This window comes from Callorhinus ursinus, unplaced genomic scaffold (assembly GCF_003265705.2).
Source record: "Callorhinus ursinus isolate GAN/ISIS: 27379988/994484 unplaced genomic scaffold, GSC_fseal_2.0 scaffold39, whole genome shotgun sequence".
In the NCBI taxonomy this organism is placed as follows: domain Eukaryota; kingdom Metazoa; phylum Chordata; class Mammalia; order Carnivora; family Otariidae; genus Callorhinus; species Callorhinus ursinus.
The window spans coordinates 1,468,477-1,496,367 of record NW_027397101.1 but is presented as its reverse complement, the minus strand read 5'-3'; the positions used below and the strand labels follow the sequence as shown (position 1 = coordinate 1,496,367).

The 27,891-nt window shown below is 36.7% G+C and overlaps 1 protein-coding gene and 1 non-coding gene across 3 annotated transcripts; one reads left to right on the top strand and one right to left on the bottom strand.

Annotated features, from left to right (window-relative positions):
• Nucleotides 1–6,332: 6,332 nt before the first annotated feature.
• RMI1 (RecQ mediated genome instability 1) lies at nucleotides 6,333–27,850 on the bottom strand. 2 transcript variants are annotated; one of them, XM_025851613.2, is made up of 4 exons: nucleotides 27,706–27,850; nucleotides 20,466–20,526; nucleotides 9,960–10,049; nucleotides 6,333–9,168 (listed from the first exon to the last, which is right to left on the bottom strand). In XM_025851613.2, exon 4 carries the CDS (start codon nucleotides 9,159–9,161, stop codon nucleotides 7,245–7,247), a length of 1,917 nt encoding a protein of 638 aa, XP_025707398.2. In that variant the 5' UTR covers nucleotides 9,162–9,168; nucleotides 9,960–10,049; nucleotides 20,466–20,526; nucleotides 27,706–27,850; the 3' UTR covers nucleotides 6,333–7,244. The 2 variants fall into 2 exon arrangements, with proteins under 2 accessions (XP_025707398.2, XP_025707399.2); XM_025851614.2 differs by having other exon boundaries at nucleotides 27,597–27,719.
• Nucleotides 15,372–15,481, top strand: LOC112808591 (U6 spliceosomal RNA). Its single transcript, XR_003204398.2, has one exon. It is a non-coding gene; the product is annotated as a U6 spliceosomal RNA (small nuclear RNA).
• Nucleotides 27,851–27,891: the final 41 nt, after the last annotated feature.

Genomic DNA, 27,891 nt, shown 5'->3' with positions numbered 1-27,891 from the left:
TCATTTATTCTCCTTTTCATATTTTTATATTGAATTTACTACACTGTATTTAGGTTGAACTTGTATTTTGAAATTATACTCATGAAAGGGTTGGTCTGTAATTCTTTCTTTTAATCTCCAATGTATGTTCAAAGTTATGCCAGCCTGGTAAAGTTAGGAAATGTTCTCTCATTGTCTAGTCTCCAGAAGAATTTATGTAGACTTGGTAATATTTGGAAGAATTCAGTGGGGATGCTATCAAGGCCTGAAATTAGTGGGAAGATTTTAAATAACAGATTTGGTTACTTTTTTCAATATATTTCACATACCACAAAATTCAGCCTTTTAAAATGTAAAATTGAGTGGCACTTAGTATTTTCATTAAATTATGCAGTCATCACCACTAAGTCTAGAACAGTTAAATCATCCCAAAAAGAAACTCCATATCCATTATCAGTTACTCACCAATCATCTTCCCTCCTGCCCCTGGTAACCACCAATTATGTTCTGTCTCTATGGATTTAACCATTATGGATTATTTCATATAAGTGGGACCATAAACCATGTGGTCTTTTGTGTTGCTTCTTTCACTTAGAATAATGTTTTTCAAGATTCATCCATGTTGTTGCATGTTTCAGGACTTCATTCCTTGTTATGAATGAATAACATTCCATTATATATATATATTATACACACACACACACACATTTTGTTTATCCATTCATCAGTTGATAGACATTTAGGTTATTTTGATTTGGGAGTTATTATGACTAATGCTGTTATGAACATTCATGTCCAAGTTTTTGTGTGAGCATATGCTTTCAATTTTCTTGGATATGAACGGAATTGCTAAATCATATGGTAACTATATTTGACATTTGAGGAACTGCCAGACTGTTTTCCAAAGTGGCTGTACCATTTTACAGTCCCATCCGCAACATGAGGGTTCCAATTTCCCCACATCCTTGCCAACAACTGCCATTGTCTGTCTTTTCAATTACAGTCATCCTAGTGGGTATGAAATAGTATTTCATTGTGGCTTCACTTGTATTTCCCTAATGACTAATGATGTTCAGTATCATCTCATGTATTTATTGGCAATTTGTATATCTCCTTTAGAAAGGTAACTTTATCTACTCAGATATTTTGCCTGTTTTTACATTGTCTTTTTACTGCTGAGTTGCAGAATTGTTTATATATTCCAGATACTAGTCTCTTACAAATATGTGATTTGCTCCCATTGCTCCATTCTTTCATTCTCCCATTCTGAAGGCTGTCTTCACTTTCTTGAGTGTTTTTTGAAGCACAACTTTTTTTTTTAATTTTGATAAGGTCCAATTTATCTATTTTTGATTTGGTTGCTTGTACTTCACGGGACATATCTAAGAAATGACTGCCTCATCCAAGGTCACAAAAACTTACAACTATGTTTTCTTCCAGTGTTTTATAGTTACAGTTCTTACATTTAGGTATTTGATCCGTCTTGAGTTACTTTTTGGATACAGTGTGAGGTAGGGATTCAAGCTCATTCTTTGGCATGTGGCTATGCAGTTGTCCCAACCCCTTTTATTGAAAAGACTATTATTTCTGCTCATCAAATAGATGCAACTACTTTAACAAATATGGAGCTATTCAGATTTCTCCTTTCCCTTCTTTTTTTTTTTTTTTTTTTTTTTTTTTAGTAATCCTTACACCCAACATGGGGGCTCAAACTCACAACTCTGAGATCAAGAGTCACATGCTCTTCCAACTGAGCCAGAAAGGCACCCTTAGATTTTTTCTTCTTATATTTTTTCACTTATTTGACCACTTCATCTAAAAAACTTTTTTTTAAGATTTTATTTATTTGAGAAAGAGCACAAGCAGGGGAAGCAGCAGGCAGATGGAGAGGAAGAAGCAGGCTCCCCGCTGAGCAGGGTCCCAGGACCCCGGATCACGACCCGAGCCGAAGGCAGACAATTAACCAAATGAGCCACCCAGGCGCCCCACTTCACCTAAATTTTTAAGTTATTTATAATACCTTCTTGAAAGATTTTTAATGAATGCAGAAGCAGTGAGTGAAATCTCCATTTCATTTCTGATATTTGTGCCGGCACACTTTTTTCTTCATTTGTCTTGCTGCAGATTTGTCTTCTCAAAGAAGCAATTCTTAACTTTGTTAATCCTATTATGTTTGCTTTCTATTCCAATAAATTAAGCTCTTTTTTTCTTTTCTTTGTGCTTAATTTAGTTTTTATAACTTGAGATAAATGCTTCACTCATTTTTAGCCTTATTCCTTTCTAATAAATTAAGATATTAAGTCCCCTCTAAGCACAGCTTCATGCCTCACAAACTTTGATGTTCTATTTTCGTAATAAAATTTTTTCTAACTTCCATTGTGATTTCTTCCTTAACTCAAGATTACTTCAGAGTATGTTTTATAGTTTCTAAACATGAGATTTTTTTTAAAATCTTTTTTTTCCTAGCTTATTTTCCTTTTTTTTCCTAAAGTAAGCTTTATGCTCCAGATGCGTGGGTGGCTCAGTCGGTAAAGCCTCTGCCTTCAGCTTGGGTCATGATCCTGGGGTCCTGGGATCGAGTCCCCCATTGGGCTCCCTACTCCACGGGGAGCCTGCTTCTCCTTCTGCCTCTACCTCCCTCTCTTGGTCTCTCATGAATAAATAAAATCTTTAAAAATTAATTAATTAATTAATTAATTAAGCTTTATGCCCAACATGGAACTTAAACTTACAGCCTGAGATCATGAGTCGTATGCTCCACTGACGGATCCAGCCAGGCAACCCCTCTAGTTTATTTATGGTCAGAGAATATACTCTGTATGGTTAATAATTTTTTGACACTTTAAACTTACTTTCTATTAAGCATGTGGCCAACTTTTTGAAATATCCAACATGTACATGAAAAAAACATGTATTATGTATTGGTTGAGTACAGCAGCCTATACATGGTGTTTAGTTCTATTGTATTTTCTATAACCCTACCGACTATTTTTTTATGACTGTAATCTTCTGTGATTGTGCATTTCTCTATTTTTCCTTGTTTTCTGATAAATTTAGAAGCTATTGAATTCTATAAATTTAAAATGGCTAAACATGGGGCGCCTGGGTGGCTCAGATGGTTAAGCATCTGCCTTCAGCTCAGGTCATGATCCCAGGGTCCTGGGATCAAGTCCTGCATCGGGCTCCCTGCTCCTTGGGAGCCTGCTTCTCCCTCTGCCTCTCTCTCTCTCTCTCATTAATAAATAAATAAAATCTATAAAAATAAATAAATAAATAAATAAATAAATAAATAAATAAATAAAATGGCTAAACATTTCTGGTGAATTTGTCCTTTTCTCATTATCAACTATCCCTCTCTACTACTACTTAGTTTTTTGCCTGAAATTGTTTGCTATTAATATAGCCACAGTATCTTTCTTTTGTTTAGTGTTTATGTATCTTTCTTCACCTTTCACCTTTCTGCATCCTTACATTTTGTGTCTCTCTTGTATGTATCTGGGCTTTATCATTATCTGAAAATGTCTTTTATTGGAGGCTCTTACCCCCATTTACACTTACTGCAATTTCTGATCCATTTGGATTTAAAATGTACCACCTCGCCAATTGTTTTCCCTGTCACTTTTCCTTTTTTTTTCTGTTTTGCTTTCTTTTGGGTTGAGTGCCTTTTTTTTCCTATTGTTCCATTTTATACCATTATACTTTCACAAACCTTTCAGTGTGGTAAATATTATACCCCTAAATATTACACCATGCTACTCTGAATATTCAAGTTTAAAATGACAGCTTAATCTTTCCTTAGACATAAGGATCTTAAAACACTTTTCCATTTATCCCCCTCAACTTACATGCAATTTTCATGTACTTTAGTCCTCCATTTTTTTAAACACTTGAAAACATTATTTTTGTTTTAAAATCACTATTAATTTAAATCCCCATATTTATCCCGTTGTTCATCATTTCTTCTTGCATCTTCAAGCTTCTATCTAGTATCATTTTCCTTCTGCTTAATGACATCATTTTTGTGTAGTTTATTAGGAAAAATTTCTCTTTTTGTGTGAAATTTTAATTTTACCTTTCGAACTCTTATTAAGGACGTTTTTGCTTTGTGCAGAACTCTAGATTAGCAGTTATTTTATTCCATCACTTTGAAGGTGCCATTCCACTGTCTTCTGATTGCCATTGTTTTTATTATTTTATTTTTTTTATTTATTTATTTGAGAGCGAGAATGAGATAGAGAGAGTATGAGAGGGGGGAGGGTCAGAGGGAGAAGCAGACTCTCTGCTCAGCAGGGAGCCCAATGTAGGACTCGATCCCGGGACTCCAGGATCATGACCTGAGCCAAAGGCAGTCGCTCAATCAACTGAGCCACACAGGCACCCATATTTTTTTTTTAAGATTTTTATTTTATTTATTTGGCAGAGAGAGAGATAGTGAGAGCAGGAACACAAGCAGGGGGAGTGGGAGAGGGAGAGGCAGGCTTCCCGCCGAGCAGGGAGCCCAATGCGGGGCTTGATCCCAGGACCCTGGGATCATGACCTGAGCTGAAGGCAGTCACTTAACTGACTGAGCCACCCAGGCGCCCCAACTGCCATTGTTTTTACTGAGTAGTCAGTTGCCATATATTTAGTCCTTTGAACCATGCCTTATTCCTTACACTGCTCTAGACTTTTTTTTTCCTAGTTTTCAGTGGTAATATTTGCATAATTTTCTGAATATATTTTGTTTGAGGTTTGTGGGACTTCCAAAACCTGTAGCTCGATGATTTTCATTTTAGAAATTCCTTAAGCAGTAACTCCAAATAATCCTTTTTTCTCTTTCTGGGACTAGTTACATTAAAATTAGCCCATCTCTCTGTTATATTCTTTTCTGTTTTTTTTTTTTAAGATTTTATTTATTTGACAGAGAGAAACACAGCAAGAGAGGGAACACAAGCAGGAGGAGTGGGAGAGGGAAAAGCAGACTTCCCGCAGAGCAGGGAGCCCAATGCGGAGCTCGATCCCAGGACCCTGGGATCATGACCTGAGCTGAAGGCAGTCACTTAACTGACTGAGCCACCCAGGCGCCCCTCTTTTCTGGTTCTTTTCTGTCCTTTGGACTCTCTATACATCATTCTGAATTTTTTTCTTCTGACCAAATTTAATTCACTATTCCTACAGCTATATTTCACCTGATGTTAAACTCATTCACTAAATTCTTAATTTTAGCTTTTTGTTTTTTAAATTCCTAATTCCCTACTGAATTTTGTTCAAAAATTTAACAGTAGAATGAGAGAAGCAAATAAGTACAGTAAAACATACATAATACTAGTCGGTACAATGTATAGGACAGCATGAAAGTAGGCAGGGAGATAGTTCAATGGGCACCTAAAGCTTAAGTTGAGTTGGAAATCTATATGAAATCAATCTGGGAGGGAGGGGGATCACCATGAGCTTCAGTATAAAAACATGAGGTATATGCCCCACGTTTGGGGAATTACAAATTGATATGACTAAAATTTAGGGACAGACTAGGTAGGTGGAGAGTAACGGAGCAAGATGAAGCTGAAAAAGAAAGCAAGAGCCAGATCACAAAAGACCTTACACACTAGATGAAGAGTTTGTACTTCACCCTAGAAGTAAGGGGGAAGGAGGAGGTTAATATTAAAGATTAACAAAGAGAAAACAACAAATTTATTCTAGAAAGACCATTCAGGCAGAATTATGGGAAAAGGTTTCAGGACAAAGTAAGTCACAGATCAATAAGTAAACCTACTGGAATAATCGAGGCCAGAGAAGACCAGAACCAGAATCACAGCACCAATATAGAAGGATGTACCCAGTCTTCAGTGACTGAATATGAAGAGAAAATGAGGTCCAATCCCAGCTTTCAAGGACTAGTCACAGAGGTAAATGTTCAGGAGAACATTTAAAAGAAAGATCACAAAAGATAATGCCACCTCACTTAGATCTCTTGTAGTAAAAGAGTTATGCAAGTATACAGAAGAGGTAAAATCTGTGTTGTGCCTTGAATTCTGATTATCATCCTTCAAACACAATGACAAAGATTTTAAAAATACTTTTTACTATATCTGTATCGTAATTGTACATATGTATTTCTCTTCTAGATATTTTCCTATTACGTTATTTTAACTAAAAACACCGTGTTTTTTTCTTATTTGTTTAATGTTTTAAAACTTAAGACACTTTAGGGCACCTATCTGGCTCAGTCCATATAGCATACAACTCCTGATCTCATGGTCAGGAATTCAAGCCCCACACTGGGTGTAAAGGTTACTTTAAAAAAAACTGACTTTAAATTTCTGAAGACAAAAGATTAATAAAAGTGACTTTACTTTGCAAATGTGACTTTTTAACAGCAGCATTTAAAAAAAAAAAATTTCAGTATTCCCAACAAAACTAAAGGTAGGCTTATATATAGCACTAATTCAGAAAGGGGATGGGGGGCCGCCTGGGTGGCTCAGTCGGTTAAGTGTGCCTTCAGCTCAGGTCATGAGCCCCGTCAGGCTCTCTGCTCAGCGGGGAGCCTTCTTCTCCCTCTCCCTCTGCCTGCTGCTCCCCATTTGTACTCTCTCTGTCATAAATACATAAAATCTTTAAAAAAAAAGGGGGGGATAATACATAAGACATGCACAAAACACCTTATTTTAATCCAAAAAAAGTATTTACTGAATCTTATATTCAAGTTTTCAATATGCCATTTGAAATAAATTCTCCTTGAAAATAATTAAACCACTCAATATAATCTCTGAAATAATATCTAGTTAACCTAAAATTTGCCTTAAGTAAACCAGACAAATATTTACTATCAGCAAAATAAAAACAAAGCATTTTTGCATCTGAAAGCCTGACATTCTGATCCACTGGATTTAGATTTTTTCCCTAAGTATAATAATATTAAAAAATCTCTTTGGGTACTCAACATATTAGAAGTACAACTACCTGTTTATAATTGCTAACTTCAAACAATATGACTCATCAGTAAACACCAACACAATACTTTAGCAATCATCTTATGTGGAATGACAAGTGGAAAACAAAACAACAAAGGGTCACCAAATTCTTTCATCTGTTACTATAAAAAAAATTTATTTAAAAAACATAAATACACAAACATGATTAAACATTTAAAAATTAAACTGAAATAAGTTATAAGACTTCCTTTTTCCCTTTTACAAAAAAAGTTTCAAACATAAAAGGTCAAATTTAGTTCTAAATATTTTCTTGGGTTTTTTTTTTTAATTGTTTTCTAATACTATTTTATTAAATTATTTATCCAGTCGCTTCTTTAGGTTCTCAAGGTGTTCCATTTCAACATCTTCTAATGCCAATACCATTGCTTTAGACAAGGAGGGATTATATGAAATAGTCATTAAACAGCACAAATCTATTAAATCTCTCTGACACTTCTGCAAACCATCCAGGAACTTCTGGTATTGAAGAGGATCTTTTTTTAACTGTTTCATTTCTGGTACTGAAAACCCTATCAAACTAGTAAGTATTTCATCTACAAAGTCTACATCTAGATATGCAGTACCATCGGAAATCTTTGCTGTTATACTCCAAATGCCACCAGAACTTGAAAGATTTCCAGTTAAGGTTACAATAAATGCTTTGACCTTCACTGTTGTAACTTCCTTTGGTTTGCTGGCCATTAGAACAGACAAATAGATAAAGGGTGGAGAATATAAATCCATGGCAATAGAAAGATTAGCGCTGTTCTCTGATGATCTTAAAGAACAAGTCTGTAAATGGTGATCATTTTCATTAGAAATGTGTGAACTCCTTTTTGGTACATAATTTACCAGCTCTCCATTTGACACTGATATTTTATTATTTAAGGAATGTCCATCTGCACTAATGAAGGTTTGTTTTATTTTATTATCTGTCTCTGAGTCCTTATCTTTATTTGTAAAATCATGGGGAAGGGGTACATTATGAACTGAAAAAATACTACAGTTTTGCTCTCCAGAAGATGGACAACTAAAAGATTTGCCTTCATTAGTCATTTGTTCAGGTACATTTTTTTCATTCCAAATATTGTTTCCATTTTTGCAAATCAAAGAAAAATTATCCGGAGTATTAGGTTTATGTGAAAATCTCTCTATACTTTCATCTGGGGTTCTGTTCAAAGTCAATGGCTGCAATTCTTTAGTCTTCATTTGTTCTTTCTGGACCGTTTCTTCTAAAAGCAAAGCCTCCTCCAGTGAAAAGTCATCTAATTCCCCATCAGTGAAATACATAGATTGATTTGGTGGCTCCTCCTTTGGTTTTGGAGAAATAATATGTCGTGGTTCAAAACTTGACTGCTTTGTGGGAATAGTATTTGAGGAACTACCTGTACTGAAACATCTTCTTTCTAAGGAGATGTCATTATTTGCTACAAGCTCATTATTTTCATCAAGACTTGCCAAGAGTTCTTCATCAGAAGGTCCTAATGCAGGATCTAGAACATCTGTAATTCCAGGGATGCTTTGGTTAGGATTATTTGGTATGACTGAAACTATAGGATCAGGTTCCCCAACTAATCTTGCAAGTACTTTTTCTTGGGCATATTCCTCTAAAAGAGCATCTACTTCTCCTCCCAATACCTTCACATTTTCTGGTTTCAATAAGAGAACACCAAGACGGAAAGAAATGTTTCCATAAATCAAAATTTTTGTACCTGGGGGAAGATCACTATGAAGAGCTGGAATAGACTGATACTCCATTCCCTGCATTTGTACTATTCCATCAGTTAGCTGTAGCATCAACATTCGTGAAGGCTTTGCTTCCCAAGGTTTTGGGGTTACTTGTGTTTCAGCTGTAATTTGGTCATTTGTTGTATTCTTTCCTCTCAACTTTTGTATCTGGGAATACGCAGGTTGACTGACATCAACCAATGAATTAATCTGCAGAGCGAAAAATCCATTCAGTTCTCCTTTTGGAACTTCTAAAATGCCATCAGGTAAAAGAGGATGTTCCAAATCTCTCAGATCAGTAAGAAGCCATTGCTCAAACACTTGTTTATTCATTTGTGCCTGACTCAAATTAACATTATCATTTTCTTCTTGGATCCAGTTAATACAAGCTTTCAGCCACATTAGAGGTACTTTAACATGCCATGTAGCTAAAAGCCAGGTTTCAACTCTTAATGCAATATTAGTTACACTCATTTCTTTTAAAATAAAAGAAATATTATGCATGTATTACCTGAAAACAAAAAAACAAAAAAAATTATAATTCAGTACATTTAAATATAGTTTCTACAATTTTCTACAACCCACAGGTATAACCACACCCATTAGATTTTTCTCTCCTTAGCATCTTAAAATTCTTTGACTTTCTGCATGGCCAAAATTCAAATACCACAAGTCATCAGATTACAGATACAGTGAGAAAAGCAAAAGGTTTGAGACAGATATATTCAGGTTTGAAAGCTAACTGTCAAATTACAAGCTCTGTGACCTAATAAAAATCTCTTAACTTCTCTAACCCAGTTTTTTCATCTGTAAAATGTCAATACCACCAATCTATCTTCAAGGGTTCTTGTGAAGATTATATGATTAACATTTGTAAAGCATAATGTCAAACCTATGAAAGATAGTCAGTAAAAGGTAGTTATTATTATATTAATAATCAGATTCTAATCACTTAAAATTTAGTCAAGAAACAATAGTCACTAAGGTTCTCTTCATATCTATAATTCATATTCTATTAAAACTTTTACCATTGTGTTTGCCCATCTAGTACTTAAATATGTGGTCTATAATAAAAATATAACAAATAACAATAGATTCTGAACTGATGTAAAGAATCTTATTTGTTTGGCTAAATAAATCTCAACAGTCCTATACTTCTGATTTTCTCAGTATAAAAGTGGTTTCAAAACACTAAACATTAATTAACCCCGTGTTCATAAAAGTATTTTTTTTCCTCCCACAGATGAAAATATCTAGAGTTAAAATTTACAAAAGTTTTAATATGACCACAAGAAAACTTACCATTTGGAACAGGAACATAGGATTTGATGACAGGATTTGGAACTGGTTGTTCAGTGGAGTAACTGTTACCTCTACTGTTCAGAAATGACCCTGGGACAAGAAGCAGTAAGGGTTAAAAGGCGAAGCTGCAGAAAGAATACTGGTCTATTTGCAGGAGTGTAAGAGTTTGGTGGTATGGTTTTGGGGGTTCCTATTATCAGTCAGGGCAGAGTGGAGGTAAAATAATAAAAACATGAGGTTTGGAGTGAGCTAAACAGAAGCAAGTGACCATGAGAAATTTATACAGTCCCTCTAAGTGTGCTTCCTTGTCTATATGCTTAACTCATAGAGTTACTTGTAAAAATTAAAAAAGATAGGAGAGGATGGCCCACAAGGCACTGGCACAGGCACATATCTTGGGCAGCTGGGTCAGGTGACCCAAGGGAGTGATCCAGCTAGCCTCAGCATCCCCACCACCATGGCCAGTCAGTCACAGGATTTACAGCAGCTTCTATAGGCTGGGAAGTGGGTGCCCAGAAAGTGTCCAAGGTCCACAAGCAAAAAGAAATGGAAGCTGAAGCAGGCCAAGGCAGCTCAAGCTGAAATAGAATAGTACAGCCTAAAAAGAGAGAAAAGTGTCCAAGGCTGAAGAAATTGCAGCTCTGGGATCCCATGGCAGGGGTAGTACTGAAGTGGAGAAGGATACTCAAGAGATGATGACCATCCTCCAGCCCTAATTCCAAAACAGGGATTAAGTCCTACATAACCTCTTGGCCTTTGAGACATCAACCAGAAATCCATAAAAACTACCACATAAATGGACAGGGGAAGAAGAAAGAAGTGCTTGTTCCAAGGATTGGAATTTTGGATGCCTTCATGGAATATGAAATTTTAGCAAAGCTTGAATTATATTCTTGTGAAAAGGCAGTAAATTCTTTCTGCATATTATACAGTAGGTCCTTTTACTTTTTGGAGAATAATAAATCTAGCTTCTTTGTATGAACTTAAAGCTTATCCTAATGTAAATGGTAACTATAGTTAATAATACTGTACTTATTTGCAAACTGCTAAAAGAACAAATCTTAAAAATTCTCATCACAAGAAAAGAAATTCTGTAACTATATATGGTGATGTTAACTAGACTCATTGTGGTAATCATTTCACAACATATACAAATATCAAATCACCATGTTGAACCACTGAAACTAATAGAATGCTGTATATCAATTATACCTCAATTTTTTAAAAACACACACACACACAAAAGAGCTTACCTAAAGATTTCATTTTTTTACCTTGTATTTCTTAGAAATTTAGTACGTATACATTGTCTGGTTCCCTATGTCTTTTTTTTTTTTTCCACGCAGAACGTGCCCCCTTTAATACCCATCACCAAGCTAACCCATCCCCCCACCCCCCTCCCCTCTAGAACCCTCAGTTTGTTTTTCAGAGTTCCCTATGTCTTTTAACTCAAGCAACATATACATCAATAGTGACTTTTTCTTTATTAGATGTAAAATAAATGTTTTGAAAAAAAAGGGGGGGAATTACATGGTTTTCCCCCCTAAAGCTTTCTTGAGGATCAGCGGCTTTATCTATGAGAAAGTAGTAAATAGTTATTTGTAACCTGTGTTAAGCAGCAGACAGCCTTAAAATAGTCTTTTCTGGCTAAGAGTTAGAACAATAGGGGCGCCTGGATGGCTCAGTCAGTTGAGCACCTGATTCTCGATTTTTGGCTCGGGTGGTGATCTTGGAGACCTGCCTTGGGCTCCATGTTGAGTGTGGAGCCTCCTTGGGATTCTCTCTCTCCTTCTCCCCTCTGCCCCTTGCACACATGCATGTGCTCTCTCTCTCTCTCAAATAAATAAGTACATACATACATACACACTAGTATAACTGTTTGGGCTGCTTTTAGTTCCTCTTAATCAAAATTACTCTATGACAGAATTCAAGAACTGGTTACATGTTATTACATGTTATTATTGGGTATACTGATAATCATTTAAAAGTAAAGACTACCATGCACAAGAACAAAATAAAACAAAATAAAATAGATGGGAGAGCCAGTATATAGTCTAGTGATTCAGAGTATAACTGCCAAATTATCTCACACTTACAAACTTTGTGACCCTAAACAAGTGATCACATTATTAATTTAACAAATGGTTACAATTTAAAGGAGTTATAGTTGGGTTTACATGAATAACATTTTAAAGGAAGGGCTAAAAAGGTCATTATAATTACAGAACTGGTAAATCTTTAGAGTGAAAAAAAGAGAGAATATATTTTTTTAATTATATACAAAAACAATATAAAATTTCAAAGGTAGGAAAGGTCCCTGACCCATTGTGATGAAAACTGACCATGTAGAGATTGATCAAAAGACTCTTTAAGGCATTTAAGACTATGGCACCCCTATCCCAAGTCATAGAGACTGCTCCTAGAGAGGGTAAAAAAGATCTCTAGACTAGGGGATGCCAGAGTACAGCTAAAGTGGAGATAACATACTGAAAATAGGAGGAAGAAATAAATTCCTAATTCCCAAATGCTGACCACATACATATTACTCTCTTTTCCAGAAATACCACCGACTAGGCCTATACTCTCCTAGAAAGAAGACAAGAAAATCTTTCTTTGAGCAATCTTACTACCTTAACAGAAAAGACCTAAGGATATTAACACAAGAGTTTCTCCAATTAAACAGCCCATTTGAGACTGTATCCACAGTCTCAGAGTTTCAACCAGCTTTCTAGTTCCCCTCTCTTAACTATAACAAGATATCTGAGAAAAGCTTCTAACAAAAAGGCACATCAAACAAACAAAAAAATGCAATGCATTGACTATGAAGAGAGACAAAAACTTCAAAAAAGCTATCATTAATATCCTAAGATAATACCTGTGTAGTAAGAATAGGATTCTATAACAAGAAATATTCATAGGATAAAAAACAACTCTTAGAAATTTAAAATATGATAGTGGAAATGAAAGACAGTAGAACGAATGGAAGATAAAGTTAAGAAAATCTCTTCCAAAAGTAAAACATCAGTACAAAGAAATCAATGAAACACACAGGAGAAAAAAAGAAGAGCCCAGTTAGTCTAACAAACTAGCAGTTCCAGAAGGAGAAAAGAGAGAAAACAAAGGAGGGAGGGGGAAGGGATAATCAAAGAAATAAATTAAGAAAAATTTCCAGGGATGCCTCGGTGGCTCAGTCGATTAAAGCCTCTGCCTTCGGCTCAAATCATGATCCCAGTGTCCTGGGATCAAGTCCCTCATCGGGCTCCTTGTTCAGTGGGGAGCTGCTTCTCCTTCTGCCTGACGCTCCCCCTGCTTGTGCTCTCTCTCTCTCTCTCTCTCTGATAAATAAATAAAATCTTTAAAAAAAAAAAAAAAGAAAAAGAAAAATTTCCAGAACTTAATGATAAGAGCTTCTGGATGGAAAGAACCCAATACAATGAATAAAACAGACATACAACAAGGCATTATCTTTATGAAATTTTAGAATACAGGGATAAAGATGCTGCAAGCTTCCAGAGAAGGATGATAAACAATGAATGAAAATGGTTTTAGATTTCTCAATAGAAGCTGGAAGGTAAATGAGCAATTCCTTCAAATTTCTGAATGAAAATTATTTCCAACCTATAAACTTCTACCCAGGTAAAGCATCAATCAAGTATGACAGTGAAATAAAAACATTTTCAGATCAGCATTGTCTAAAATAATTTTTGTAATGGAGGATGTTCTCTAACATAACAGAGAAATAAACCAGGAAAGAGGAAGAAGTGAGGGGAAAAGCATTATAGTGAGAAGTATTTGCAGGATGTAAAGGCAAACAGCTCAGAGGCCTGAGGAGAAATTATTTTTCAAAGAAGATAAAATCATGTGAGACCACTATTTCTAGGATCTCATGTCTTTCTCTTTCTTGGTTTACACCTCTGTTAGTTAGAACATTAACATATCCCAATGTAGAGGAGAAATTTAAGTAACCGTAGGAGTTAGGGGTTGATCTGATGAAAAATGGTAAAGAAAACAAAAAAAGGCCACAAGAGAAAAGAAAATGTTGTACAGGAAAGATAAAGCAATATTTGTATACTACATGGCTTAGTTCTTTTTTTTTTTTTTTAAAGATTTTATTTATTTGAGAGAGGGAGAATGAGAGATAGAGAGCATGAGAGGGAAGAGGGTCAGAGGGAGAAGCAGACCCCTGCTGAGCAGGGAGCCTGATGTGGGACTCAATCCCAGGACTCCAGGATCATGACCTGAGCCGAAGGCAGTCGCTTAACCAACTGAGCCACCCAGGCGCCCCACGTGGCTTAGTTCTAAATAACATGTGTGTAGTAATAACAGACACTCTGAATTATCTGAAACTTCAACATAGTTATACAGATTTAATAGCAAAATGGAAAAAGATATGTGTGAGGGTAGGGGTGGGTGAGAAAGGTAGGTGGAGAGAGCTAAATTCTCATCTCTATAGTAAAAGTCAACAGATAATGCCTAAAACTGAAAAATCAAGATGTAGCAATATCTGTATGGTTTCCAGAGTTATAGAAGTAAATACAAAAATCAATCTCCTAGAGAAGTTGAAAATGGTTGCTTTTAGGGAAAGGGAACAAAGGAACAAACAAATCTGCTATTTTTCAAAATAATTCTTATTTTTTTTAAAGATTTTATTTATTTATTTGAGAGAAAGAATGAGAATGAGAGAGAGAGAGAGAGAGCATGAGATGGGGCAGGGTCAGAGGGAGAAGCAGACTCCCTGCCGAGCAGGGGGCCCGATGTGGGACTCGATCCTGGGACTCCAGGATCATGACCTGAGCCAAAGGCAGTTGCTTAACCAACTGAGCCACCCAGGTGCCCTCAAAATAATTCTTTAAAGTTTGATTTTTAAATATATATAAAACTTTTTATTTTAATCTTCTTCCATTGATTTCTTTGTACCAATGTTTACCTTTCATGTGCTCTGAGTTTTTCATTCCATTAGAAATAAACAAAATGGTACAAAAGTATGTATGTTTTAAAATTAAAGGTATGAGTTACAATAGCGATATATTGAGACAGATGGTAGCTACACCTGCGGTGAACGTAGCATAATACATAAACTTGTTGAATCATTGTTACACACCTGAAACTAATATAATATTGTATTAACTATACTAAAAAAAAAAAACCAAAGGTATGAAAGACAAAATGCTTTCCCCCGGAGATCAAGAATAAAACAGATGTTGGGGTGCCTGAGTGGCTCAGTCAGTTAAGCGTCTGACTCTTGATTTCAGCTCAGGTTATGATCTCAGGGTCGTGGGATCTAGCCCCACACTGGGCTCTGTGCTCAGCGCAGAGTCTGCTTGAGATTCTCTCTCCCTTTCCCTCTGTCCCTTCCTCTGCTCACACGCTCTCTAAATAAATAAAATCTTTTAAAAAAAGAATAAAACAGATGTCCTACTCACTTTGGCAGCACATATACTAAAATTGGAAGGATACAGAGAAGATGAGCATGGCCCCTATACAAGGATGACATGCAAATTCATCAAGTGTTCCAAATTTTTATGAAATAAAAACTAAAAAACAACAACAACAACACACACACAAAAAAGGAATAAAGCAGGGATGCCTGGGTGGCTCAGTCAGTTAAGCGACTGCCTTCAGCTCATGATCCTGGGGGTCCTGGGATCAAGTCCTGCATCAGGCTCCTTGCTCAGTGGGGTGCCTGCTTCTCCCTCTGCCTCCTATTGCCCCCTGGTTGTGCTTTCTCTCTCTCTCTCTCTCTCTCTCTGACAAATAAATAAAATCTTTAAAAATAAATAAATAAATAAAGCAGAGGTCTATTCTCAACATTTTAACATTTACTGGAGGCCTCTGTGAGTGCAATAAGGCAAGAAAAAGAAATAAAAGGTATATCGATTAAAACAGAAAAAAATAGCATGAAGATATATAGACCAAAAGAACAGCATGAAGAGCCCAGAAACAAGCCCTCATATATATATATATACTCCAGTGATCTTCGACAAGGGTGCCAAGAAAACACAAAAGAGAGGATAGCCTCTTCAATAAATGGTGCTGGGAAAACCAGATATTCACATGCAAAAGAATGAAAATGTACCCTTGTCTTATACCATATTCAAAAATTAACTCAAAATGGAGATCTAAATGTAAGACCTGCAACTATAAAACTACCAGAAGAAAATACAGGAGGAAAACCTTCATGACACTAGAATAGGCAATGATATCTTGGATGTGACACCAAAAGAATAAGTAACAAAAGCAAAAACAGACAAATAGAACTACATCAAACTTAAAAGTTCTGTTCAGGGGTGCCTGGGTGGCTCAGTCAGTTAAGTATCTGCCTTCGGCTCAGGTCAGTCCCACATCTGGCTCCCTGCTAGGTGGGGAGCCTGGTTCTTCCTCTTCTCCCTGCCAGTGTTTTCTCTCACTATCTCTGCCTCTCTCTCTCAAATAAATAAAATCTTAAAATAATTTTTTTAAATAAATAAAACTTCTGTTCAGCAAAGGAAACAAAAGAGTGAAAAAGCAACCCAGGAAATGGGAGAAACATTTGCAAACCATAATCTGATAAGGGTTTAATATTCAGAATATATAAAAAAACTCCTCAACTCAATAATTAAAAAAATATAATGGGCAAAAAACATACAGAAATTTTTCCAAAGATATACCAATGGCAAACAAACATATGAAAAGATGCCCACCATCATCATCATCATCATCATGAGAAATGCAAATCAAAACTGCAATGAGATATCACTTCAGATCCCTTACAATGGCAACTAGCCAAAACCAAAACCAAAACCAAAGAAAATAACAAGTGTTGGTGAAGATGTGGAGAAACTGGAACCCGTACCCACTGTTGGTGGGATTGTAAAATGGTGCAGCAGCTATGGAAAACAGAATGGAGGTACCTTAAAAATGAAAAACAGAACTGCCATATGATCCAGCAATCCCAGTTCTAGGTATATATCCAAAAGAATTGAAAACAGAATCTCCAAGAGGTATTTACAAACCCATATTCATTATGGCATTATTCACAATTGACAAGATGTAGAAGCAACCTAGTTGTTCAACAACAGATAAATGGATAAAGAAAATGTGGTACATAGATAAGAAGGAATATTAATTGGCCTAAAAAAGGGGGGGAGGGAAGAAAGCACATCATAGGCTATAACAAACATTAACCTTAAGGACATTATGCTCAGTGAAATAAGCTAATCACAAAAGACAAAAACTGCATAATTCTACTTACATGGAGTATGTAAAGTAATCAAACTCATAAAAACAGAAAGTAGATGTGGTTGCCAGAGATGAGGGGAGGGAAAAATGGGGAGTTGTTATTCAATGTATACCGAATCTCATTCATGCAGGATGAAAAAATTCCAGAGATCTATTGTACAACAATGTGTATATAGTTAACAATATCATAATGTACACTTAAAGTTGTTTAGAGATTAAATTTATGTGTGTTCTACAATAAGAGAGAAGTCAAGAGTGAAGGGAGAAAAAAACAAAAACAGAAATTACTTCTAAAATAAAGATAACATGAATGTTTATGAAGAAAGCACTGAAGAATCTACAAAATAGCTACATGGCCTAATAAATGAGTTAGCAAGATGCATCTTTTCCATGCTATTTGGTGCTACATTTTTCACATTTTTGTGCTTTTTGTTGCCGATTTCACTGTTTCAAATGGCCCCCAGCATAGTGCTGAAGTGCTGCCCTGTGTTCCTATGGGCAAGAAAGCTGCAATGTGTCAAATGGAAAAAAATGAATCTAACAAAATACATACAGGATATTTATCCTGGAAACTGCAAGTTACTGATGAAAGAAATCAAAGATGACTAAAACAAATGAAGAGAAAAAAAAATGAAGAGACCTGCTGTGTTGAAGACTCTTTCTTAAGGTTTCAGTTCTCCCCAGCTGATCTATAGATTTAATGCAATTCTATCCAAAATCCCAGCAATCTGGTTTTTTTTTTGTAAAAAATGACAAGCTGATTCAAAAAATTTGTAAGGAAAAAAATAATAAAATAACAATAAAATTTATAAGGAAAGGCAAAGGAACTGCAATAGTCAAGATAATTTTAAAAGCAAAATACAAAGTTAAAGGACTAACACTATCTGACTTCAAGACAGTATAAAATTTCATAATCAAGAGAGTGAGGTATGGCAAAAGGATTAACATATAACCCCATGTAAAGAGAAGACAGTCTAGAAATAGACCCAGGCATAATACAGCCAACTAATTTTCTACAAAGTTGCAGATTCAATGCAACTTCTACAAAGTTGCAAGTCAATGGAAACAGGATAGTCTTTTGAACAATTGGTGTTGAAACAACTGGACATTCATATGCAAAAATAGGAACCTCAACCAATACCCCACACCTTATATAAAAATTAACTCTAAATGAATCACAGACCTAAATGTGAAAACTGAAACTATAGAAAAGCTATAAGAAAAGTTAAGAGAAAAATCTTTGTGACCTTGGTTTCTTAAAAGTTTTCCTAGGGACAACATCAAAAGTTTATCTAAAAAACTATAAAAAAGAAAGAAAATAAATTGGCCTTTAACAAAATTTTTAAATTTTGCTCTGTGAAAGACACTGTAAAGAATATAAATTTTGGGAGCCTGGGTGGCTCAGTCATTAAGCGTCTGCCTTCGGCTCAGGTCATGATCCCAGGGTCCTGGGATGAAGCCCCGCATCAGGCTCCCTGCTCTGCGGGAAGCCTGCTTCTTCCTCTCCCACTCCCCCTGCTTGTGTTCCCTCTCTCACTGTGTCTCTCTCTGTCAAATAAATAAAATCCTTTAAAAAAATTTTAAGAATATATTTTTTTTAAATTTTATTTATTTATTTGAGAGAAAGTGAGAGAGCACGAGAGGAGGGAGGGTCAGAGGGAGAAGCAGACTCCCTGCTGAGCAGGGAGCCCGATGTGGGACTCAATCCTGGGACTCCAGGATCATGACCTGAGCCAAAGGCAGTCGTTTAACCAACTGAGCCACCCAGGTGCCCTGACACTGTAAAGAATATAAAGCCACACACACACACACACACACACACACACAAACACACAAGAAAAACCACAGACTGAGAGAAAAAATTAACAAGACTTATATCCAGAATATATAAAGAATCTATACTTAAAATTCAATAAGAAAACAAACTTATTTTAACATGAATAAAACATCGAATAGGCACTTCACTGAAAAAGATATGCAGATGGTAAATAAACACATTAAAAGATGCTCAATATTATTAGACCTTAAGGAAATGCAAAATTAAAATCACAGTGTGGTACTACACATCTATTAGCATAGCTAAAATAAAAAATAACTGAGACTACCAAATATTAGAATTTTCATACATTGCTGGTGGGAATACAAAATGGCACAGCCACTTTGGAAAACAGATATGCAGTTTCTTAGAAAGAAAAACATACACTTAACATAACAACCCAACAATCACATTACCAGGTAATTACTCAAGAGAAATGAAAACTTAAACTACTTAATTTTGTGAATGTTTATAGTAGCTTTATTCATAATCGCCAAAAACAACCCACATGTCCTTCAACTAGTGAATGGGTAAATAAATTATGGTACTTCATTACAATGGAATACTATTCAGTAATAAAAAGGAATGAACTACTAATAGATGCAAAAACATGGACGAATGTTGCTACAGATTGTATCCCCCCCAAAATTCATATGTTGAAATCCTAATGCCCAATGTGATGGTATTAGGAGTAGGGCTTTTGGGACATGCTTAGGTCATGAGGGTGGAGCTCTCATGAGAGAGATTATGGCTTTTATAAGAGACCGCCCCCCCACCACCACCACTGAGCTACCTTGCCCCTTTCCCCGAGGGAGGTTACAGTGAAAGATGGCCATCCATGAACACAGAAGTGGGTCCTCCTCACCAAACACTGAAACTGCTGACATCTTGATCTTGGACTTCCCAGTCTCCAAGAAGTAAATTTCTGTTGTTTCTAAGCCACCCAGTTTATGGTATTTTGTTAGAGCAGCCTGAACTACACTAAGACAAATGTCAAATGCAGTATGTGAAGTGAAAGAAGCCAAAGACTGCACAATTCCATTTACATGACATTCTAGAAAAAGCAACATTAGCAATGAAAAACAGTTCAATGGTTGCCCAAGACTGAGGGTATAAGAGGGACTGACTAGAGGGCCATAAGGAAATTGGGGGCAAGGGGGGGTGATGAAACTGTTCCAACTCATGATGGTGGTGGTGATAGTGATTTGGCTACGTTTGTTAAAACACACAAAGCTATACACCAAGAAAAACACAAATGTTACTGTATATAAATTATATCTCAATTAAAAAACTGAAAGTAAACATCAAAAGAATAGAAATATAATCATTTCCAAACTAGCCAAGGAAAACAAATAAAGAAAACAATCCAACAGAAGACACAAGGAACAGCCCACTACTATAAATAGAAACAGTAAAATGGCAGAAACATGTCTAAATAGATCAGCAATCATAATGAATATAGATTAACTCACCTGTTAAGAGATATTCTCAAAATGAATAAACCAAATCCAGTTGTATACTTAAAAGACAGACCTAGAACAAAATAACATCAAATATGAAATTAATTAAAAGCATGTTAAAACCTCCAAGCATGATTCCATGAAGCCATAGCTTAGTGACATCTTATCCTTAAGACTAAAAGATCTGTACAGTTGACTCTTGAACACAGGTTTGAACTGCACAGACACACTTTGATGCGGATTTTTTTCAATAATTATAGTACTGTAAATGTATTTTCTCATGGTTTTCTTAATATTTTCACCATTTTCCTTTACTGTAAGAATACAGTAGTATATAGGGGTGCCTGGGTGGCTCTGTCAGTTAAGTGTCTGCCTTCCACTAAGGTCAGGATCTCAGGGTCCTGGGATCCAGCCCCATGACGGGCTCCCTGCTCAGCGAGGAGCCTGCTTCTCCCTCTCCCTCTGCTCTACCCCAACTACCCCCTTCCTAATGCTCTCTCTCTCCATCTCAGATAAATAAAATCTTAAAAAAAAAAAAAAGAATACAGTATATAGTACCTGTAAAATAAAATACGTGCTAACTGACTACTCATGTTATTGGCAAAGCTTCTGGTCAACAGTAAGCTATTAGTAGTTATAGAGTAGTCGAAAGTTAAGGGGATTTTCGACAATGTGGGGGTCAGCATCCCTAACCCCAGCTCTGTTCAAGGGTCAATTGTACTTACATAACCTAAGATTCCAAAGTGCTATTTTACTGCATCTGTTGTCATTTTTTTTTAAAGATTTTATTTATTTATTCATGAGAGACAGAGGGAGATAGAGAGAGAGAGAGAGAGAGAGAAGCAGAGGGAGAAGCAGGCTCCCAAGGAGCAGGGAGCCCGATGCGGGACTCGATCCCAGGACCCTGGGATCATGACCGGAGCCGAAGGCAGACACTTAACCATCTGAGCCACCCAGGCGCCCTGTTGTCATTTTTTTAACCTCAAAAATTAAGCCAGAGTCATGGCTCTTAGGTGTGTTCATTCAATAAGTTACCTATATCCTCCACAAAATTTAAACACATTGGCAGATGGACCTAGTATAATTTGCAAAGGTGTTCTAGTAATGTAATAACAGTCATTAAGTAAACTGAAATTCGGACAAAGTGTAATTTCAGTTGAGTTATAAACTGTTATAAAGTAAATTATCAAGCATAAATGTCACAATTACAATTAAGTTGTTTGCAGAATGTTTTGTACTATAAATCACTCTGGGTATATACCCCTAAAATTATGACATGCAGCCACATAAATATAAATGCTACTTTCTAGCTGACCCTTTATATACTAGGAGATAATACTATGGATACTTCTAGGAGGAGGAAGGAACAAATGAGAAAGGAAGAAAGACTGACTGGCTGTGAGTTGAAAAGGTCAAGGCTGGACAGAAAATGAAATGAACAAGGATGAATTTCAGAGCTATCCATCCTATATCCCAGCAGGTAACAGCTGTATAAATAGAGATAGAGATAAGGGTTTGCTGAAAATAAAAATTAGAACTTTTTATTTGTAAGATTTTTAGCTTTTTTCAAAGTACTTTTACATCTGTAATATTACACCTAAACCTCAAAAATAATAACATAAAAGAGTAATTACTGTCATCTATTTAAGATGAATAAAACTGAGGCAAGAAACTACTGGGTATTTACCCCAAAGATACAAATGTAGGGATCCAAAGGGGTACATGCACCCCAATGTTTATAGCAGCAATGTCCACAATAGCCAAACTGTGGAAAGAGCCAAGATGTCCATCGACAGATGAATGGATAAAGAAGATGTGGTATATATACACAATGGAATATTATGCAGCCATCAAAAGGAATGAGATCTTGCCATTTGCAACGACGTGGATGGAACTGGAGGGTGTTATGCTGAGTGAAATAAGTCAATCAGAGAAAGACATGTATCATATGACCTCACTGATAGGAGGAATTCTTAATCTCAGGAAACAAACTGAGGGTTGCTGGAGTGGTGGGGGGTGGGAGGGATGGGGTGGCTGGGTGACAGACATTGGGGAGGGTATGTGCTACGGTGAGTACTGTGAATTGTACAAGACTGTTGAATCACAGATCTGTACTTCTGAAACAAATAATGCAACATATGTTAAAAAAAAAGAAAAAGAAAAAGATAGCTGGAGGGGAAGAATGAAGGGGAGTAAATCGGAGGGGGAGACGAACCATGAAAGACGATGGACTCTGAAAAACAAACTGAGGGTTCTAGAGGGGAGGGGGGTGGGAGGATGGGTTAGTCTGGTGATGGGTTTTAAAGAGGGCACAGTCTGCGTGGAGCACTGGGTATTATGCACAAACAATGAATCATGGAACACTACATCAAGAACTAATGATGTAATCTATGGTGATTAACATAACAATAAAAAAATTTAAAAAAAACTGAGGCAAGAAGATTAAGACATAAAGATCTTATATAGTAACAGACCCAGAACTAGAATGTAAGTTCTTCTAATATCCATTCCTAGGCCTTTTGCTAGACTCTGTTGACTTCTGCGAAAAGAGGAAGTATAGCCAGTCCCTCATTTACATATAAAACCCACTTACTTACAAAACGCAATCATAAAAAGTCATGCTACAAGAGCACTACACTGCTATTATAATGACAGACTTTTCTCAGATCTCATTTAAATAATAAGCTCATCTAGTGCATTCTAAATTATTTCATTTGCAATGTCAAGTGAAAGAAAAACTTAACATTACCCACTGCATCTATCTGCAACAGCTTCAAAACAACAGTGCCACGATTAATTACTACTTTTCCTCTGCTATAACTCTGCAAAAATACCAGATAAAACAACTTCAAAATTTTTTAAAATTACAAACTAATATTTTAAAACATGTATCCATTTTTTTTTTAATTTGTCCTTTACTTCAAACATGAACTTCCTTGTTAGCGTTGTTAACATGACAACTGACAAACTCCTTTCAAATGACAGTTGGGACAAATTCTGAGAAACACTGCTCAGCGAACCACAACTAAATTGTTCTATTAATGTGTGGCATTCCTAATTAATAATTTTCTCCAAGTACTAACCTCTTGGATTTAAATCTCCACTTCTCGATCTGACATACTATAATTTTATAATAATGTTACCATAAATAGGCAAAGAAAAAAATTCTAATGACTAAAACCCCAAAAGATAACCAAGACATATTTAAAACACAAGTAAATGTGATAAGACATACTCAACATTGTGCCAAGCACTCAAATATAGCTAATCTCAAGTATTTTACCAAAACAGTCAAGAACTTTGGGGGAAAACCTGACTACTAAATGAACATTTGTTACATAGAATTCTTCATTTAAAAGGAAAGTAATTATAGGCTATACTGATCAAAGACATGGATGTAGTCCCCCAACCGACCAGCTGCACGTTATAACAAATGCAATAAAAAGAGGATTCCATATATAATAGGATTTTTTCCTACAGATTAGAAAGAAAATTTTATTTAAAAATTTAATTAAATGGAGGGACACCTGGGTGACTCTGTCAGTTAAGTGTCTGCCTTCAGCTCAAGTCATAATCCCAGGGTCCTGATATCTAATCCCACATCGGGCTCCTTGCTCAGTGGGGAACCTGCTTCTCCCTCTGCCTGACACTCCCCCTACTTGTGCGCTCTCTCTCTCTCTCTTGCTCTCTCTCTGACAAATAAATAAAAAAAATCTTTAAAAAAGAAAACATTTAATTAAGTGGAAAAAGTATTATCACGTGGGATCTATATTTATTATGAAGTTTAGACTGGTTTTCAATAACCAAACCTCTTAATAATTTAATAAATTGTATTACTTGCATCTACTCCTTAGAATTCTTAAGGTTTTCTTTCCTCTCTTTCTGGAGAAATTGAGCAATCACAGTCACAGCAGGTAGAAACAACTTAAGAGGGAAGGTGTGAGCTGGAGAGCACCATTTCCCAACTGCTCATACACAATGAACAGCCCCTGATCCTCAAGAACATCACTATCCAAGAAAAGAAAAAAAAAATATGGAAAGGTATGTTTTTTAAATTGTACATTAAGAACTGTTCATACCATCACTTCTTTGACTCTCCAAAACGAATCTTAAGAAAACAATCAGAAAGGAGGACAAAGATTTATGTGCCAGAATGTTTATCACTGTTTCTATAGTATGGAAAAAAAGAGAAACAATCTAAATGTTCAACAACAGGGGGGAAAAATAACACTACATTGGATCCATGAAAGGGAAGGTTATAGTCTTTAAAAAAAAATTCCTAAAACCCTTTTTAATAACATGAAAATATGTTCATATTTTGTTAGGAAAAAGGCCAGATACAAAATTACATACATCTTAATCCTCATTAATTTCACAATCATGAAAAAATGCTTTCTAAAAAACTGATTTTATACACACTACGCTTAACACAATAATCTACATTTAAGTCCTTGACTGCAGGAATTGACCAGGAAATAATAAAGTAGGAAAATCCTACCATTCACCACAAAGACTTAGACATATTGGACTTATAAGTTAATTTTCAGTGAGCCTCACCTATTCCATTTTTTAAAAACTGAACAAATGGCAGAAGTACCATCCTTTTGGACATTGTATGTGGCAGTCAACAAATAGCTGAGACTTAAAAGCACTAACAAATATTGAAATCATAATCATTCCATGTTTACATTAGCTTCATCTAAAAAGTATGTCTTAACTCACTGGGGATAACTTCAAAATTTTGAGAAGGTATTCTCTGAAAGTTAGGGGGAAAAGTTATATTTAATGACTGATATTAGAAGGAAGTTATCAGTGGGGCTGTTTGTGGATCCTCCATAACCTATTGTAAGGAAAAGACAGAGAATAGGTTTAGGAGCTTGAATCCCACCTCTGCTATGTGACTTAGGACACATTCTTTAACTTCTCAGTCTTAATTTTCTTTTTTTTTTTTTTTTTAAGATTTTATTTTTTTATTTTATTTATTTATTTATTTTTTTTTTTTGAGTAAGAAAGCCCAAGCAGGGGGAGCAGCAGAGGGAGAGGGAGAAAAGGGCTACTGGCTGAGCAGGGAGCCCCACCCAGGGCTCAATCCCAGGACCCCAAGATGATGACAGGGGTGGAAGGCAGACGCTTAACGGACTGAGCCACCCAGGCGCCCTCAGTCTTAATTTTCTTATCCATAAAACAAAGATAACCACAACTTATTCGTAAAACTGTAGTAAGCTTTAAAACTGCCAGCACAAGCTAGGGCACATAGTGAGGAACTCAGGAAATGGTAGTTATAAATACAATCATCCAGCTGGCTAGTGTACAATCTCAATTATGTTAGCTTATCTAAAGTAAAGTAAATACTAGCTCTAAATTCACTGAGAGTTCAAAATGACCATAAAATTAATTATACAAGACAGGAGCCACTGAATGCATCCATCAAGTTGGCAAGTCCTTGAATAAGCAAAAGTACAATACAGTAGTTTAGTTGAAAACAATAGATGAAAAAATGGTGAAAAGACAAGACTTTCCTGTTATTTAAAGAGTAACCCTAAAAAGTAAACTAAAACAGGTTAAGGAGAAAACACGTGGAAAAAGAAGAAAGAAGAAAAACCCTATCAGGTACTGGCATCTAAAAAAGGTCAGTTAACAGCTTTCACCAGTTAGGGTCCAGTCAGAAGACTGTAAAACTGGGAGGAGGAAGTTCTTAGATAGAGCTGTGTAATTAGTTTTCCTTCTCTTCCCTTTATCAAAGTAGAAAATGATGGCTACACCAGAAATACTAGCTTAAAAGAAAGCAGAAGTAGTACAGTACCCCTATATGTGCCTATTAAGAGTTAGTAAAATGTCCCAGGTTTTAGACGGCAATTAAATGTTGCAAATCTTGACTAGCAGATTAAATCTCTATAATCCAAGTATTCCCAACCCCTACATACATGCATCAATTCTTGGTTGAATATTTAATAAAGACCTGAACCATGTAACATAGAATCAAAACGTGAACTAAGTTACCTCTTAACAAGACTCTCCATGAAGATACAGTCTTCATGGAGGGGGACATTCACAAAAAATTACATTACCACTTAAAGGGACCTATAAACTCCACAATCCCAGGCACTATGCTCTAACAGTATTTAACTATCCTCCTAGCCGGTAAATGTTCATGCTTCAAGAAGTCCTCAGCTCCCCCAAACAGGAGTTTCTTCCTAATTAGGCAAGGAAAAGATAATGGATGAATGCAAACAATAAACGACGCAAAATGGTTACATCCATTTTGCGAATTATTCAAGAAGGAAATCAAGTTACAATAGGATGAATCAGCACAAATTCATTATTACAAAATATTTATGTGTATTCTGCTAATGGTGGACTTGCCTTTATATGTAAGTTATAACATCTTTATGCTTCAACACATATTTGGGGGTGTGAGTGAAGGCTAGATGGTCGAAGAGTAAGGCTATGGATACGGCTACTACCAGGCCAGGCGATTTCCCAGGGTCGTCACCGATTTGAAGTGACCTTAAGGGCCTTAACAAAAGAAATCATCAAAGCTTGGCACAGGGCCTTAGAAGTAACCGAACACAAAGCCAGGACAAACTTGAACACGCTACAACAGTAACAAAATATTTGAGGACGAGGTTGTGGGTCTGTTTTCATCACTGCCGAATACCGACTCACTCGGTCGGAGCTTCAAACAGCTGAACGAACAGAACGCGGACGTCTACAACTTATTGTGCAATTTGCATTCATTTGGGGAGATAGAATGCAATACTTCCAGAAAATTTTTCACAGATAAACTGCAAGCGACAACACTACAAGATACTCTTCTAATAGGCTCCATTAACAAAAATGGGGGCGGCGTGGGGGAGAAGAAAAAGAGGAAAAAAAAGAATAATCTCCTCAGAACGCCCGTGAAGACGCTTGGGATCTTCAGGGAGCGCTGGCTGAGGTCGGAAGCAAAGGGGGATCGTTCTCTGGGACTCCGAGGCTGGCCCGCCACAAGCCAGCCGACCCGCCCGCGTTTCCCGGGATCCCGCCCGAGCCGACGGAGGATGGCGGGCCGCAAACTGCCAGCTGTGCCCCGGATTCGGGCCGCGCCTCAGGGGCGCCGCGACCCGTTACAAACAGCGCGTTTCCCCGGCGGGCCGCACTCACCGCCGCGCAGCTCGCCCCGCAGGCCGGGCGGGAAGCGGGGTGAGAGGTGGGAGGGAGACGCGAGTGTGAACTGTGGAAACGGGGGCATTCCTCTGGGCCTAGCACCGACCTGGGCGTCCCGCCTTCCTCTCGCGCAACAGCGGTCCCTGGGCCGCGCGACTGTAAGAGCAGGAACCGCCACGGTGCGCGCCCTAATCCTTTTTTGCCTCTTCCCGCCCTGTTTCCCGCGCGCTGACGCCCCTCCTCCAAACCTAAAAGAGTCTTTCGGCCCTGAAAACGCCCCTTCCCCGCCCCC